The 16,053-nt window shown below is 34.3% G+C and overlaps 1 protein-coding gene across 2 annotated transcripts in view; it reads right to left on the bottom strand.

The window, feature by feature from the left end:
- Positions 1-16,053, bottom strand: part of LOC118193217 (potassium voltage-gated channel protein Shab-like) — a 370,422-nt gene that overhangs the window by 40,502 nt on the left and 313,867 nt on the right. The window contains exon 6 of one of the 2 annotated variants that reach the window (XM_035364277.2): positions 5,262-5,318. The exons of the other annotated variant lie outside the window; for it this stretch is intronic. Coding sequence (XP_035220168.1) covers positions 5,295-5,318 — 24 coding nt within the window. The 3' untranslated portion in view covers positions 5,262-5,294. The remainder of the gene's footprint in view (positions 1-5,261; positions 5,319-16,053) is intronic. 2 annotated transcript variants of the gene reach the window in all.

Below are 16,053 nucleotides of genomic sequence, written 5' to 3'. Positions count from 1 at the left end.
CCATTTGTATTTTTACAATTGAGTGTTATTCTTTAATTTTATACTACAGTTACGTCCTTAATTTATATACTGCAGTCAAGTACTCAGTCAACAACGTTAGACATAGAAATTTCAATACCATGAAATAGGTAACGAAAGGAAATGAAAATTTACAGAATGCCAGCGCATCTTAGGAAGAGAAAAAATGAAACAGTCTTTCATGCATTATTAACACAGAATCATTTATGCTTCCCGAGCATCGATGATTAATGTAATTCGCGATTTCTTACGATGACAGTATAGGAAAGGAAAGCCTTGACAAAGATAATCTGTGAAATTTTTTTTTCCATTTTAAATTTCTACATGATCAAAGTTATTGCTAACCTGAAGTTAGTTTTGAGACTATTAGTACTTTTAGAAATCGTGAGCAGCGTGACATCTTTCATATTTTCTACATAAATAAATATGAGTATTTTTTATTAAGAAAGAAGAATGGAGCCAATGGAATTTGACAGTACCAATGGAAGGTGACACAGATAAACTTAATTGTCTGCGGAAAAGTTTTTCCATTTAGTAGTCTCATATATTCATAGTTAAATGCTAAAGAAAGTTAACATTTCAGAAACATCTTATCAGTGTGTCCTTAATGTGCTGTACAGGGAATAAGTTTGACGATCTTCAGTGTATGTGTGGTTGTCGATAGAATATTCATACCTTGTAAAATCATTTGAAAACTAATCAAATCTATCTGTGTACTATTACACTCTAAAAGAGTTGGATATAATGTTAAGAAATGTCGCAAAATGCCGTTTCAAATTTATTTTATGATCTTTTGGACGTTGCACCTGAGCAAATGCGGAAACGAACAAAATGCTATCTACAGTTATGAAACTGATTGCATTTTGGAGACAATTGCCGTTGCTCATGCTACATGAACAAGTTACATGTTATATCTGTCTTTGTACAAAATATGTGTTGAAAAGTCATACGCTGTTAAAGAATATTTGCTGATTCCCTTAATTGCTCCCCCCACTGAAAAACCATTAAGTGGCAATTTCATAAGCAGAATTAAAGGTGGCGAAATAATTCCTTTCTGTTTATCATGGTTAAAACTGGATACCCATTTAGAAAACAAAGTGGTAAAAACCATTTTGCATAATAAAGATGTATATGCAGTAGATACTATACAGGACAAATTGTGAAAGTAATGAAAAATAAGCGTACAAATACGATTTCGTTCGTGAGAAGGAAAAGATTGATTATTATTTTTTTAAATCTAAGTATAGCATCTTAAGAAAGATATATCAAGTGTCAGACAAAAAGCATTTTGCATTTAAAGCTAAGATTAAGTAAGGAAAGAACTAATTATTATTTTTTTTTTACCTAAATATATCATATCGAGAAAGTATATGAAGTGTTAGCCAAAACGCAATCTGTATACCAAGCAAAGCTTAAGTGAGGGAATATTATTTTTTGTTTAAAACACGTCAAAATAACTGAAATTTTTTTTTAGATTTTTAAACACAAAAATGATAAAACTGTAGGGGCAACCTTTAACTTTCGAAAGTGAGGGGGGGGGGAAGAAAAAAAAAACACGCCGAGTTGCTAAACATTTTTTGAAATCTTTTATTTTTAACAAGAATAAGGTTTTATTAAAAAGAAAGAAGTATTATAATTTCATCAGCTTTTATGCAAAATAAGTTTTTTACAAATCAACAAAGTTTAGAGGCAATAATTTCTAATTTTATAAATTATTTGTTAAACAGAAGATAGTAATCACTTCTCAATAATATTAATAAAAGCACTTAGCCCTGAAGAATAAGAATTAAATTTTTCTCAGTAGCTAAAAAAGAATGCTGAAAGCTTAAAGTTAGTTTCTGCAGAGAGAAGAAAAAAAGTATTATTTCAAAAGTAAAAATTCAAATTTAAGCAGTTGCAAAATTTTCAGTTTTCCATGTGTCCAAGAACAGAGAGATGAAAGGGCGATTGCTTAAAGAAAGTGAAGTTAAAAATAATGGAGGTAATTACTTCTGAACTAACAGGTCGGAACTTTGCAAATTCCAATCGGCTGTAAGAGACATATTTAGAGTTTCGATTATTAAAGTTGCCATACCTTTGAAATAGAGAGAGAACTTTATTTCAAATAATTTTGAAAATTAAGACCTATTCATGAAACGGTTCAATCTATGTGTTTAAAAGATTAAGCATATTTAAATTGTGTGATTACAAAGAAATAATGTTCTAAATGAAGAGGATGTAAATTTATGGATTCATGTTATAAAAACGTATTTTAATTAGTTGGCTAAATTCCGTACAACACATACATACGAAATTAATGTCGTCGAAACTATCATATATTTAGCATATATTTTTAACTAGCATATATTTTTATCAGGTTCTCAGTTAAAAAAGAAGACATTTGTATTTTATCAGAAAATTAGGAATTACCATTTTTCAGTGATTAAGGAAGACATTTTTGAATTCTTGCATCTTATGACTAAGAAAAAAATGTATATATAATGCAATGGTAATGTTATACTGTTTTTCAAAATACAAAATAAGATTAAGAAAAGATAGCCATGGTGAGATTTATCTTAAAAAATCTGATTAGCACACCACATGACTTTCTTGTACGGAATATTAAATTATGCGAACTTTTCCTGCATTTCATTTAAACTTATTTCCTCGAGTTTCATTAGAGATATATTTCTCATTCAATTAATTAAATTCTCACTTCACGACAAGCCAAAACTACATAAAAACTCAAAATATCTATATTAAAATTGAAAGATATAGAAGAACATAACATACCAAATACAATTAAAACAATTGAAGAACAATTTTTACAATTAAAATTACAGTTTCTACTCAACAGCAAGCAATTCGGCCAGCGTGCAGAAAAGGAGATTTTTCGGTGCACAAAACTGAACTCTTACTTTTGGTCTCGCTCGGCAAAAAGACAATGAAGGCGTAGAAACTGACTTTATTTGTTGTGGACGCTGTGTTGAGTCAATATATGGGATAATTTAATAACTTAGATGATAATTCCAGAATAGATTAAGCATGATTTAATTTGCAATAATAAAAGAAGATGTTACTTTGTTGATGCGAAGCTAAGTTTCTCTAGATTGACAACAAATCCAGCATTCTTTTAAGTTTCAAATGTAAACAAATATGGAGGCTATGGTAAAAAATTAGGCTTAGCCGCACTTAAACAATTTTTAAATTGTTGATAATTCTACAATTATTGCATGTAGGTTAATTAAAGGCATAAAAACATTGAGCTCATTGAGACACGTAACAGAATGGATATATATATATATATATATATTTATATTTATATATTTTTGGTGTCGCCGACTGCAACCAAAATACGAGATGCACAACTACATGCTATTGCAGTCCTATATAGTCCAACGTTCTGAGGCTACTCGTTTTTGAGTTATGCGAGATACATACATATATACGTAAAGCCAAGAAAAAATCTTTTCTGAATCCATTTTAAATCAGTTTTATAATTCGTTTGGGGAAAAAGGGTCTTTTATTCTATCCTTACGTACAGATGTCACGCAGAAACATCGTTTAATTGCATTCAATAGCGGTCAAAATGGATATTTTGGTTGAAATCTGGTATCCGGAATTTTTCGTGATTACAATACTTCCTTTACTTCGTACAAGGAAGAAAAAGTAAAGAAGAAGAATTTCATAAAACTCATCTATTTTAATTGAAGTAATTTTTTGTTAAATTAGGCCTGTTTAAAAAACATATTGTTACGAAATGTACAGGCGTGGTAAGATAGCTTCCCAGTAAAGCAGGTTTAGGGTTGCCAAATATGGCAAAGGAGGGCAGGGTTGCCATATTTGGCGAGAAATCGCCCATTTGGTGATATTTGGCGATATGCCATGGATGGCTGAAGAACCTTCTGGAACGAATTCTTACCGGTTTAGCCCAGAATGTTCTCGAACACAAGCCGAATGCTATATAAACCCTGCTGGTCCGCAGTCAATTAGTGTGCCTCGTCGAGAGGGCGAGTGTGTGTGCCTCGTCTAGCGAGCTGATAGTCAATCATTGAGCGAGTGTCTCGAAGTCTAGCGCCGAGTTGGTCATCGAGTGCATCGAAAGAGTCTTTAAGTGCATCGTCGAGTTTTGTCTTAGACTGTGCTGAGTCGAGAGCTATACTCTTATGTATCGTCGAGTGCATCGCGTGGAGAGTCTCGAGAGTAAGTGGAGTTCCGAGAACGACCAAGCAGAGTTGGGAGCTGTACTCAGGTGCTTTGCAGTGAAGCTGTCTCCACCGTTATTGCCTGACAGTGTGAAGGCTGTGTCGCTGAATGTGTCAGCGTGTTTATAACAGTTCGACGACTGTAAAAGTGATTTTGGAGCTATCTGATTAATATTGGTAAATAAAAGTGTGTTTCAATACTTCATCAAGTGTCGTCGTTATTCACTCCAAATCTACAAACCCCGTACGAACGTGAATGAAGAAAATAACGTAACAACTGGTGTCAGAAGGAAGGATATAACGTAACAATATATTAGTTTCACAGATTTTTACCATTGGCAATAATTCTGGAAAGCTGGTCTGAGTCTGTGCATGTGGTTTTGTTATGCGTGTTGCTTCGTAATGATGATTTTTAAATAACAGGTTAAATTTCGAAAAATTAAGTCTGATTATGAAACTGAATTCGGTTTTCAATAATTCCAACAGTTATTGATTAAGGATACAGAATATTTTATTGACAAGCTTAGGCGCTATCTTTGTATAAACTTTTCTCGCGACTATCCCATAGACTGGACAAAGCCTTTGCAAATATCTACTTTGTCTACAATTATCCTGACTGTTAATTATTTGCTTTTTACCTTCTAAGAAATGTCTCGAATTAAGCGCCTTCCATAGTTTCGATTCGCACGAAAGTTTATCTTCTACGTAATTTTGACTCTATTTAAACATCTTGTGCCCCATGTCTCGATTTTAATCAAAGGTTTGTGTTCAAGATTAAGAAATATCTGTGTAGCATATTCTTAGCATGCATTTCTGGAGTTCGGCAGCATTCACACTGAATAGTTATAAGTATTCTCGCACACATTAATGCACTATATCAACACATAATTAGACCATACACTGAAGCAAAGAAAAGCACATATTATCAAATGAGAACAGAAATAAGCATCAACTGCAGCAGGCATGCAGAAAAGGAAACAACAGTAACATGCAACCTAAGCCTATTAAAATGCGAAAAAACAGTGCCAAATAGTAGTATTTAAAACAAGAATTACAGACCTTGCTCCGATTAAAACTGTTACATTCATCTCTTTAGTTTGTTTCCTTCTGGCTTACCTAAAAACAAGTATCATTCTATTTCAAACAGAAGAATGAATTCAGGCCTTTTCAGGAATGCAACACAGTTCATAAAAACAAATGAATCTCTAGTTACATAATTAAAAGAAATTTATCTGTAACAGTCATTACACTCTATAATTCAAAAATGTTGAGTAAGAATGACGAATGAGTAATACATCCCCCCATTTAATATAATATTTATCCTTCTTGGAAATAATCTATTGCCAGTGTAGAGCCATTAGGGTTTTTTGAAGCAGGAGATGCGAAAAACGAGCAACGCCTCCCCGAAACTCGAACCTGGACCTCTCGAATACGTGCCGAATGTGGTAACCGTTACACCACGAAGGCATGCTGGAAGAAGGGAGAACATATATACTCTTCTTTTTAAAGAGCGACATGGGATTACGGCACCCAATCGCCAAATCCTGGTAGTGAAGAATCATCATTCAGCACCTTTTAGTTCGGACGCCACTGTAGACTACTTTTAGAATTTTTCGGAACAAGAGATTCGAAACAAGGAAATCGAAGAAATCCGCAATGCCCTTGTCGGGCTCGAACCCGGGACCTCTCGAATACGCGCCGAGTGTGCTACCGTTACATTATAAAGGCATGCAGAAAGAAGAGAGAAAATACCTTACACCAGTTCAAGTTCTATATTTTATGTAATGCTGAATCTCAAAAGTGTTCTTTTCACCCTCTCATTATTGAAAATAATCCATCTTAAAACTTCCGCTTGCGCGAAGGAATGTTATTAAAGCCTAAACTACTATACAAGATTAAAACTCAAATTCAAATTGCTTAATAAGAAACAAATGAAGTCCAAAGTAATAGTTGACACAAATAAGCAAAAATGCGCTACTCACTTCAGTTTCGTGCTCAGTGATATTTCGTCATAGCTTTGGTGCTATGTTACTGTAACAGCAACACTTTGATAAAGTTGGCATTACATGAAAATCCAGTTACTTTCAGTAACATGTCTGAAGAATTACATTCTTCAAAAATTCTCTAGCCTTCCTAGAACATTAGCCGTAATAAATAAACCGGAGACTTCGCGTTCTCTTTAAATTAATTACGAATTATTGTCTTAGAAGATGCTCATATTCAAGCTTGTAGAATAATGCATCTCTCTGAATAATGTTATGTATAAATAGAAAAAAATAGCTGATTATTCATTCCGCAAAGTAAAGATGATAATTATTCGTCATCCAGCACATTACTCAAGTGATATTTGAAAACTCTGCTCAAACACAGTCAAAATCCGAATACACATTTAACCTTGCATTAATACAATGCGCAAAGATTTCTGCATGGAGAAGGATCAGAATACTGAACCGGATTATGATACTATATGGCAATGCATTATTAGGGCAATCTGCATACCAGGTGGCGTTCTTTTATTTTTTTTAGGATGGTCTCCATGAAGAATGGAAATTATACATGAGAATAAGACAGACCGTGCAATCAGCATGTTCAGTTTTCAAAAGGAGAATCCAGTACAAAACTTGCAGTCTATTAGTTTGCATATAAATGCTTTGATAATTAGGGTATGGATAACTATGATTATTAACTTTTTTTTTTAAATTAAGTGCACTAAATGCCTTCACAAACTCGAATTTTTAAATAGATCTATACACTGACTACCAATAAGTACGAGGATTTGGACACCTGTGATAGGAAAGAAAAACTAACTTTATTCAAAATCAATAGTTGGTAGAGCCTCCACGAGAGGTAATTACAGCGTGGACCCTCCGGGGCATACTTCCCACAAGTCTTTGTATGACAGCTAGTGGTATTTTCTTCCACTCGGCTTGGAGAAGACATAGAAGTTCCTTCACCGATTTTGCACGGGTAGTGCACCGCTGAATTCGGCGATACAACTCGTCCCAGAGGTTCTCGATAGGGTTCAGGTCTGGACTCTGCGTAGGCCAGTCCATTCGATGAACTCCATTGGCACCATACCAAGCCCTGGTTAACGTCGAAACATGACAACTGGCATTGTCATCCTGAAAGTAACAGAGGTCCAACCTGTAAAACTGCCACAACTTAGGAAGCACATTGTCATCCAAAATAGTGCAGTAGGCATCGGAGTTGAGCTTACCATGAATGGGGACCAAGGGTCCCAGCCCATACCAGGAGAAACACCCCCAGATCGTAATTCCACCTCCGCCAGACTTGACTGTTGGCACAATGCATTCTGGCAGGAGACGTTCTCCAAGTAGACGCCAGACTCAGACCCTGCCATCCGAACTGTAAAGAGAGAACCTTGATTCGTCACTCCAAAGAACCCGTTTCCACTGATCTACGGTCCAATTTCGATGTGCTTTGCACCACATTAACCGAGCAGCGCGGTTGGACTCTGTGATCAAAGGCTTATGGGCAGCAGCACGACCATGAAAACCAAGCAGATGTGCTTCCTTACGGATGGTATTCATTGAAACAATACTCCCGGATTCCTGTTGAAACTCCTCGCGGATGAGGGCCATCGGTTGGGTGCGGTTCTTCCGAATTTCTCTGGACAGCACTCGTCGGTCTCTATCTCCCAGTTTCGTTGGTCTGCCGACTCGGGGCACATTCCGACAATCACCGCTCACCTGCCACTTCTTAATCACATAGGCCACTGTGGATTTTGGGTACTTCAGATCGCTAGATATGTCCCTTAAGGATCGGCCACCTTTGTGATACCCGATAATTATACCTTTCTCGAAATCAGAGAGCTCCGAACTGCGAGGCATCTTGCCTGCGACTAAAGCCGATGCTGTTTCCTTCACGATATATACCGGCGGAGTCCGTGACGTACCTTAGGACCGCAGATATCGTCATTTGCATAGATGTCCAAATACTTATTGGTAGTCAGTGTATTTATACCTGATATCTCTATATGCAACGAGGAGGTTATTCTACGATATTTTAAATAAATAGGAGAGATATTGTTTTTTCTAGAGCTAAACTCAGATTTTAGTTTAGAAATTTTTAGATTTTTAATTAGAATATTATACAAATTAAGCTCAGTTATAGAGAAGCACGAACTGAAAAGGGATCAAATACAAGTTATTAATCGATCCTGAAGATGAAATGAAGTTGATTAGGTCATTAGTAGATACTGGTCGAAAGTGTATCATTACATACAATTATTAATCTAAAATTGCTTCAGTAAACAATGAACAACTGGCGTTTCAACATTTGTTGTTCAGATTTGTCATATTTTAATATACAATAAGTAATAATGCCGGTTGACATTGGTTATGTCCGCAAAAGGCTTAAAATTATTGTAGATACCAAATGCATTACGTGATTTTAATGAGAATATTTGCTTTCAATTTTAAAACTTTTAAGGCCACTTAAACTTCTCTTTTTGATTATATTTTGGCGACCTCTTTAAATACTCGTCTAAAAGAGTTGTTTTAATAATATTTAAAAAGTGATTGATTTAGAGGTCCATTTTTGCTGTTTATTAATATTGCATGAATGAAAATGGAAAAAAGACCATAACGTTATCAGATAAGGGACTTCATTTTTTGAACAGCCTATCGATAAACAACATAAAAAAAACGATAACCATACGCATTATTTAGTTTTAACACAATTCCAGTAATTTTTTTTCAGACAAAACAAATACTGTAATGAAGCAGAGAGCTGCAGCTTTCGTATGAGCCCATTTACTCATGAGGATTTATATTCCTGGTCGAATGTAACACAATTATTTCCCTTTAACATTCTGGAAACCCAAATTCTTCTTATATGCGCAGACTAAAATTTAATTAAAATATAGCAAGATAATTTATCATTTATTTATTCCTTAACTTTATGTTAAAGGAAATATATATACTTAGTTTTACTTCAGGTTATTTAGACCACTTTATAGACTCCTAGCTTTATGCAAATAAGCTCATACATATGACAGCGTCTTCCATGCAAGCCGTATTTTTCTCGCAAAACAAATCCTAAATTGCAAGATCATCTTATACGAGAGATCCTCTTACATTCGGGTCCGCTCGATAATTACAGGCTGCGTTAAAAATGCTTACGATAGAAATAAAATCGTTTCGTTACCATTATTTGATTATAATATCTGGAAAAAAGAATTAAATATTTTGGAAGAATCATTAATTTTAAATATTTGTTTTCAAATCAGTACTCTCTCTATATACTACTATATATGTTACTTTTTTTTAACTTATTACAAACAATTAAATTTAAGAATATTTTCATTCCATTGGTATTTAATCTGTTTCTTATTAGAAGTACAAATTTGACAAGATTGTGATCAACTTAACGAGAGAAACCCAGCCATTAATTAACAAGTTAACCAAAATCATAAATATCTAAATGACAAGCAAACGATTTTTTCGGCTAATTTAATCAGGCAACTATGCTCAAAATTATATCAAATATTCACCGAAATTATACAAAATGTATATTTTTATCGCATTTTGATGCATAATAACTAGAGAGTTCTCTAATGATCGAGCCATTAGCGACTACGTTGTCGAAAACTGCTATCATAGATAATTAGAAAGAATTATTATTATTATTCATGTTATTAAAATTAGCTTCAAGTAAGAAATTTTGAGTTCGAACACTTGATAAACAGACACAGAAAAATAAACATTGTTGAAACAGGCCAATGATATGTGAGTACTCTATGTCATTATAAGAGTCATTAAGCATTCTATGGTTAATTGCTAATTGTAAAACAGAAGTTATTACGCAACTATTTAAATTTCTATGCTGTTATTTCGCATGTTATAAATAAGTGTTACGTTCACATACCTCTTCTGGCAACAAGATGTATCTATAAATTTCGAAAAGTCAAATCCCACGAATTCAAAATAAATGCTGTTTAGATAATCACAAACCGTAACTGTGAATATTATACAGATATTTTGAGCATTAAACTTAATAACTCTTACTGATCTTTACTAATGTGAACAATATTTTGACTCTAATACTTTTGTTTACATTTTTTTAATTAACTGCAGCTTCTGAGTAATATTGCACGAGCTTCAAGCAGATGTAATCGTTTTCATTACTCTGCAGTTTTGTTTTTGATTTATTATCTATTCATATTATTAACTATGTTTTGTACAGTTTATGTTTCAGATAATGGTAATATATTATGTTCTTTTTTTTAGAGAGTTAGTGTAACTTTATTTTTTTTCATTTTCAGAGTATGAGTAAACGAATTATTTAATTATTGTAGAGTCATAAATAACTAAAGAGATATAGATAGTTATTTCCAAGTAATAAATAGTTTCTTGAGGTAACAAATTTGGTGAGAATTTTTGAAAATTTGGCGTCCGCGACAGGACTGTTATCTGTAAGTAGAATTCTTTCGTTTATTTATAATGGATGTTTTGAAAGTGCAAACGATCTCAATTTAGGAGATTATTTACAAGAGCTTTAAATGATTTTGAGAAGAATGAAAATGATTTACCTTTAGACGGAAAAATTTCGAAACTTAAATTAGTTGAGGACAAAGCGAAACCTATGATTGAAATAGAACAGACTTATAGAGAAGAATTGATTAAAATTGATAAAGATGAAACTGTGATAAATAATGAGTTTGATGAGTCGAAATGCTATATTGATAAGTGGAGAATGGTAGAAAGCAAATTAGTTTCGCTTCTAGCTGAAAAGGTAAACGGTTCTGTTGTTAATGAAAGCTTAACTAAAAATGCTACTATTCCTAAGCTTAAACTCTCGATTTTTGATGTGAATAATAAAAGCTGGTTAGGATTTTGGGGCCAGCGATACTGATCCCAATTTAGATGATCAGGATAAATTTGCGTATTTATTGCAGTCTATGAAAAAATGATCATCCGCTGAAGAGTTAATCAAAAGCTTTCCGCCCGGTGATGAAAGTTAAAGTAAAGCTTTACAACAACTGCAATCGCGTTTTGGGAAAGAAGATCTTATAGAAGTCTATGTTACAGATCTAATTTCGTTAGTATTATTAAAAAACTCTCAGCAGAAATTTTCATTACGAAAACTCTATGATAATTTTAGAGCGTTAGAAGTTCTGGGTGTTGCTAGAGATAAATATGTTATATCCTCTAGTCAATTCTTCATTGCCGGATGATACATCAAGAGCATGGCAAAGGTTCCGAGTTATTAATCGCAGTCAGAGAGAATCTGAAAGTAGTGAGCAAAAAGAGAAAAATGTGTCAACACATCGCATGGATTTAGATGGTTTGCTTTCATTTTTGCTTGATGAAATTGAAGGTGAAGAGAGAGTATCTATAGCTACTCAGTGCTTTACGAAATATCAGACTCCTAAGCCTGGGAATGCTAAACACTTTGGTTTCAAAAACCGTGCATAATTTTCCAAAACACCTTCTGCTTTTACTCTAATGGCAACATCTGAAGAAAATTCAACTGGATGTATTTTTTGTGCTGGAAATCATGCATCTGGTGATTGCTTTAAAGCAAGAAAGATGACGTCTGAGGAAAGGCAAAAAGCAGTTCTAAATAGTCGCAGTTGCTTTTTATGTTTAGACAGAAAACATGTAATAGCTAAATGTAAAAAAACTAACATCGTGTAAGATTTGTGGGAAGAAACACCACATACTTTTATGTAGAAATATCCAAGCTGAATCAAAATCTCCAGTTCTTGTTAGCATGAATAAGAATGAAAATACGGATGCAGTACCTGAACGAGATGAAACCTTCGCCAATTTGGCGAGAACAACAAATGTGTTTTTGCAAACTTTAACGGTTACGTTGAAAGGGCGAGATAGATAACGCCAGGCCTGTGCTATTATCGATTCAGCTTCACAAAGATCTTATATTCTAAAAAGATGAAATGAAATTTGAGAGTACATCTAAAGAAAGATTGAGCCATTCATTATTTGGCGGGTACTGATGTCTTAAACCACGATGGTTTTACAGTGTTCTTGTCTAAAACGGATGGCTCTTATCATTGTAACTTCAAAGCTCTTAGCCAAGATATTATTTGTGGAAGTATACCACCAGTTGTTGAAGGCGAGTGGATTCGAGAGCTTAAAGAGAACAATATCTCCGTATGCGACGATAGTAATGGACCAATAGAAATACTTATCGGCGCTGACATTGCAGGCAAGTTGATGACTGGACGATTTAAATTGCTTACTTCAGGCCTTGCTATAGAAACTAAACTTGGCTGGACTCTTTTTGGGAAAAATGGTATGCGTGAGATCTCGGACAATTCCGCATTGCTCGTCACATCCATGTTGAATAAGGAAATATTGATATCCGATCTATGGTCTCTAGATTCACTTGGAATTCTAGATCCCTTAAAGAAGAAAAATAAACTGGAACTTCAAGAAGAGGCAAGAGATCATTTCTTGTCTACTGTAAAGGTGAACGAAGAGGGACGTTTTCAAGTCAGTTTGCCATGGCTTGATAACCATCTACCGTTAAAAGATAACTATGACTTAGGTGTAAAGTGATTAGATTCTACAGTAAAACGACTAAAAGCTGAGAAACTTTATGATGCTTATGGAGAAGGTTTTAGTGAGTGGGAACGAGAAGGCGTCATAAAAGAAGTACCAAAAAGCGAAATTGATGTAACATGCCATTATCTACCGCATCGACACGTATTAAAAGAAAACAGTACTACACGAATCGGGCTAGTGTTTGAAGCCTCGGCCAAACAGAAAAGATTACCTAGTCTCAGTGACTGTCTGGAAAAAGGTCAGAACCTTATCGAACTGATTCCTTCAATTCTTCATAGATCCCGAATGAACAGAATAGAAGTTTCTGCAGAAATACGAAACGCATTCTTACAAATAAGTCTCAACCCTAAGGATAAATACTATCTAAGATTCTTATGGTATAGAACTGATGGAAAACTGAAGTATTACAGGCATTGTAAGGTAGTATTTGGAGTTACATGTAGCCCTTTCTTGCTAGTTTCTGTAATTCACCATCTTCTAGAATCCACTTTGAAACAACTAAATAGAAGCTCAAAGTATAAAGTGGATATTATTTAGCAATTGAAGAAGAGCTTTTATGTAGATAATTGTTTAGCGAGTGTGAAAAAGATTTAGAATTGCAACAGTTCATACAAGTTGCTTCAGATACTTTACCTACAAAAAAGCTAGAATTACGTGTTTGGGTAATACAGTGGCCCAACAAATAATTCCTCTAGTATCACAAATGTGTTAGGAATGGTTTGGGAACGATGTGGAGATTACCTTTGCCTTAATATTACTAACATCACCTACAATCTACCAGAAATTTTGTCTAAAAGAGAGATTTTAGCTACTACACACAAAATATTCAACCCTTTAGGAATAGTTTGCCCCGTAAATCTTGTGCCGAAACTTTTACTTCAGCACCTATAGGAAGTTAAGTTATCTTGGAACCAAGAAGTTGATTCAAATTCAAAATCACAATTTTGTAAATGGTTGAATGATTTGCGGTGTCTGGAAAGAATGAGAATACCAAGATGGTTAAACTGTGATCGTGAGATTGAAAATATCTCACTTCATTTCTTCAGTGATGCGAGTAAACTTGAACATTCAGCTGTGGCCTTTGTTCGAGTACAAACAAGAGATTTGGTTCAAGTTCATTTGGTGCAAGCTAAAGCGAGAGTTGCACCCAGAGGAAGGAAAAACACAACAATAACTCGATTGGAACTTCTTAGAGCTACAATATGTACACGTTTAGCATCCAGCATAATGAATTTCAAGCTGATGATTTTTATTTTTGGACAGATTCGTCTACTGTGCTAGCTTGGATATAGAGGAATGAAGTATGGGACGTATTTGTTTACAACAGAATTAAGGAAATAAAGTGACCGACTTCTATTGAATCTTGGAGGCACGTACCAGGATCGCTGAATCCTGTTGATTTGCCCAGTAGAGGAAGCTCTGATTCTTTTTCAATTAAATCTAGATGGTGGGAAGGTCCTGAATGGCTATATTTATCACCAGAAAAATGGCCAAAAGAAGATTTTAGTGCTGATGAAGAAATAGCTCTTGAGAAAAAGAAAAGGATTATTTCGTCCTTAATAAATTTTAATGCTAGTGAAATAGTTGCTACTAGATTTTCAAGTTATCGTAAGACAATCAGACTGGTAGCGTGGATGTGTGGCTTTGTTTACAACTGTAAACATTAAAACAAGAAAAAAATGATGAACTTACTGTATCTGAGTTAAATGAAGCAGAGAATATCTTGATTCGTTTAATAACAAAATGAGTCCTTTAATGTAAAAACGGATAAACGGATTTTAAGTCTTAATCCATTCATTGATTGTGGGATCATCAGATCTAAAAGAGCGATATTTCAAAGAGAAGATACATCTGAGTTCAGAAATCCTGCTATTTTGCCAAGTAATCATCCTCTTATAAGAAGTTTAATAGTGGAAGAACATAAGTTGAAAGGACATGTTGCAGTTTCTCACATCCTAAATTCTTTAAGAGAAAGATTTTGGATATTAGCGGGAAGAAGAGTTGTGTCATTCGTTTTGAAACTTGTATAACCTGTAAGCGTTATTTAAACAAAAATGTTATCCCACCAGCGCCACCACTTCCTAGAGATCGGGTACAGGATACCTCAGTGTTTCAAATAACCGGCATAGATTATGTTGGACCTATATTTCTAAGAGAATACAAGAAGGCATGGATTTGCCTATTCACTTGCGCAGTGTACCGTTGTGTTTATTTGGAACTGGTTACATCCTTAAAGACAGGTACATTTCTACAAGCGTTTCATTGTTTTGCTGCTAGATGTGGGAAGCCATCCATAATTTAACTGATAATGGAACAAATTTTGTTGGAACATGCAATGCACTTGCTTCAATCGATTTAATGAAATTGAAAAAAAAAAGGAGCTAATGAACGTATTATTTGGAAGTTTATTCCCCCAGGCACTCCATGGTGGGGTGGCTGGTGGGAATGCTTCATAGGAATGATGAAAAGAATATTAAGAAAGATTCTTGGGAGAGCCTGCCTTAGTTATGAGGAAATGTATACGTTTTGTGTAACTGTGAAGCTATTTTAAACTGTAAAACATGACTTCAATTCTAACTTTTATAAACGTAGATTGCATTATATCCAAAATGTTAACCAGGTTTTCAAGAAAAGTTTTCGCCAGGAATATCTGGGAACTTTGAAAACAACAAGCAAAAAATTCGCTAGAAGCTGTAAATTAAAAGAAGGAGACATTGTCTTAATTGGAAGCGATGGCAAAAGGAGATTAAATTTGCCTCTTGGTAAAATCATACAATTATTTCCAGGTACCCATGGTGAAAGTCGACGAGTCAGAATTAAAATGCAAAATGGAGAAGTCATAAGAGCTGTACAAAATCTTTATCCTTTGGAATTATCGACTGCCGAGGAACTTCATCAAAATTAAGCGGAAGTCAATGATGCGAAAATATTTCAGTAGAGCAAACTCCAATTGATGATGTACCTGTATAAAAAAATAGAATAATCTATACCCATTTAAAATCGCCCACGATTACCAAATCAGGAAGGACAATTACAGTTCCTCATCGATTGGACTTGTGAGAACAATGTTTAATTTTTTTATTATTTTGCAATACTCAATCCCGAATTTCATATTGCAAGGTGGGAGGATGAACAATATTTTGACTCTAATATTTTTATTTACATTTTTTAATTAACTGCAGCTTCTGAGTAATATTACACGAGCTTCAAGCAGATGTAATCGTTTTCATTACTCTATAGTTTATTTTTGATTCGTTATCTATTCATATTATTATCTATGTTTCGTACAGTTTATGTTT

Source organism: Stegodyphus dumicola, chromosome 7, assembly GCF_044657685.1.
Source record: "Stegodyphus dumicola isolate Sdum_Otavi_A_Nest chromosome 7, ASM4465768v1".
In the NCBI taxonomy this organism is placed as follows: Eukaryota; Metazoa; Arthropoda; class Arachnida; order Araneae; family Eresidae; genus Stegodyphus; species Stegodyphus dumicola.
This window is presented reverse-complemented; position numbering and strand designations above follow the sequence as displayed.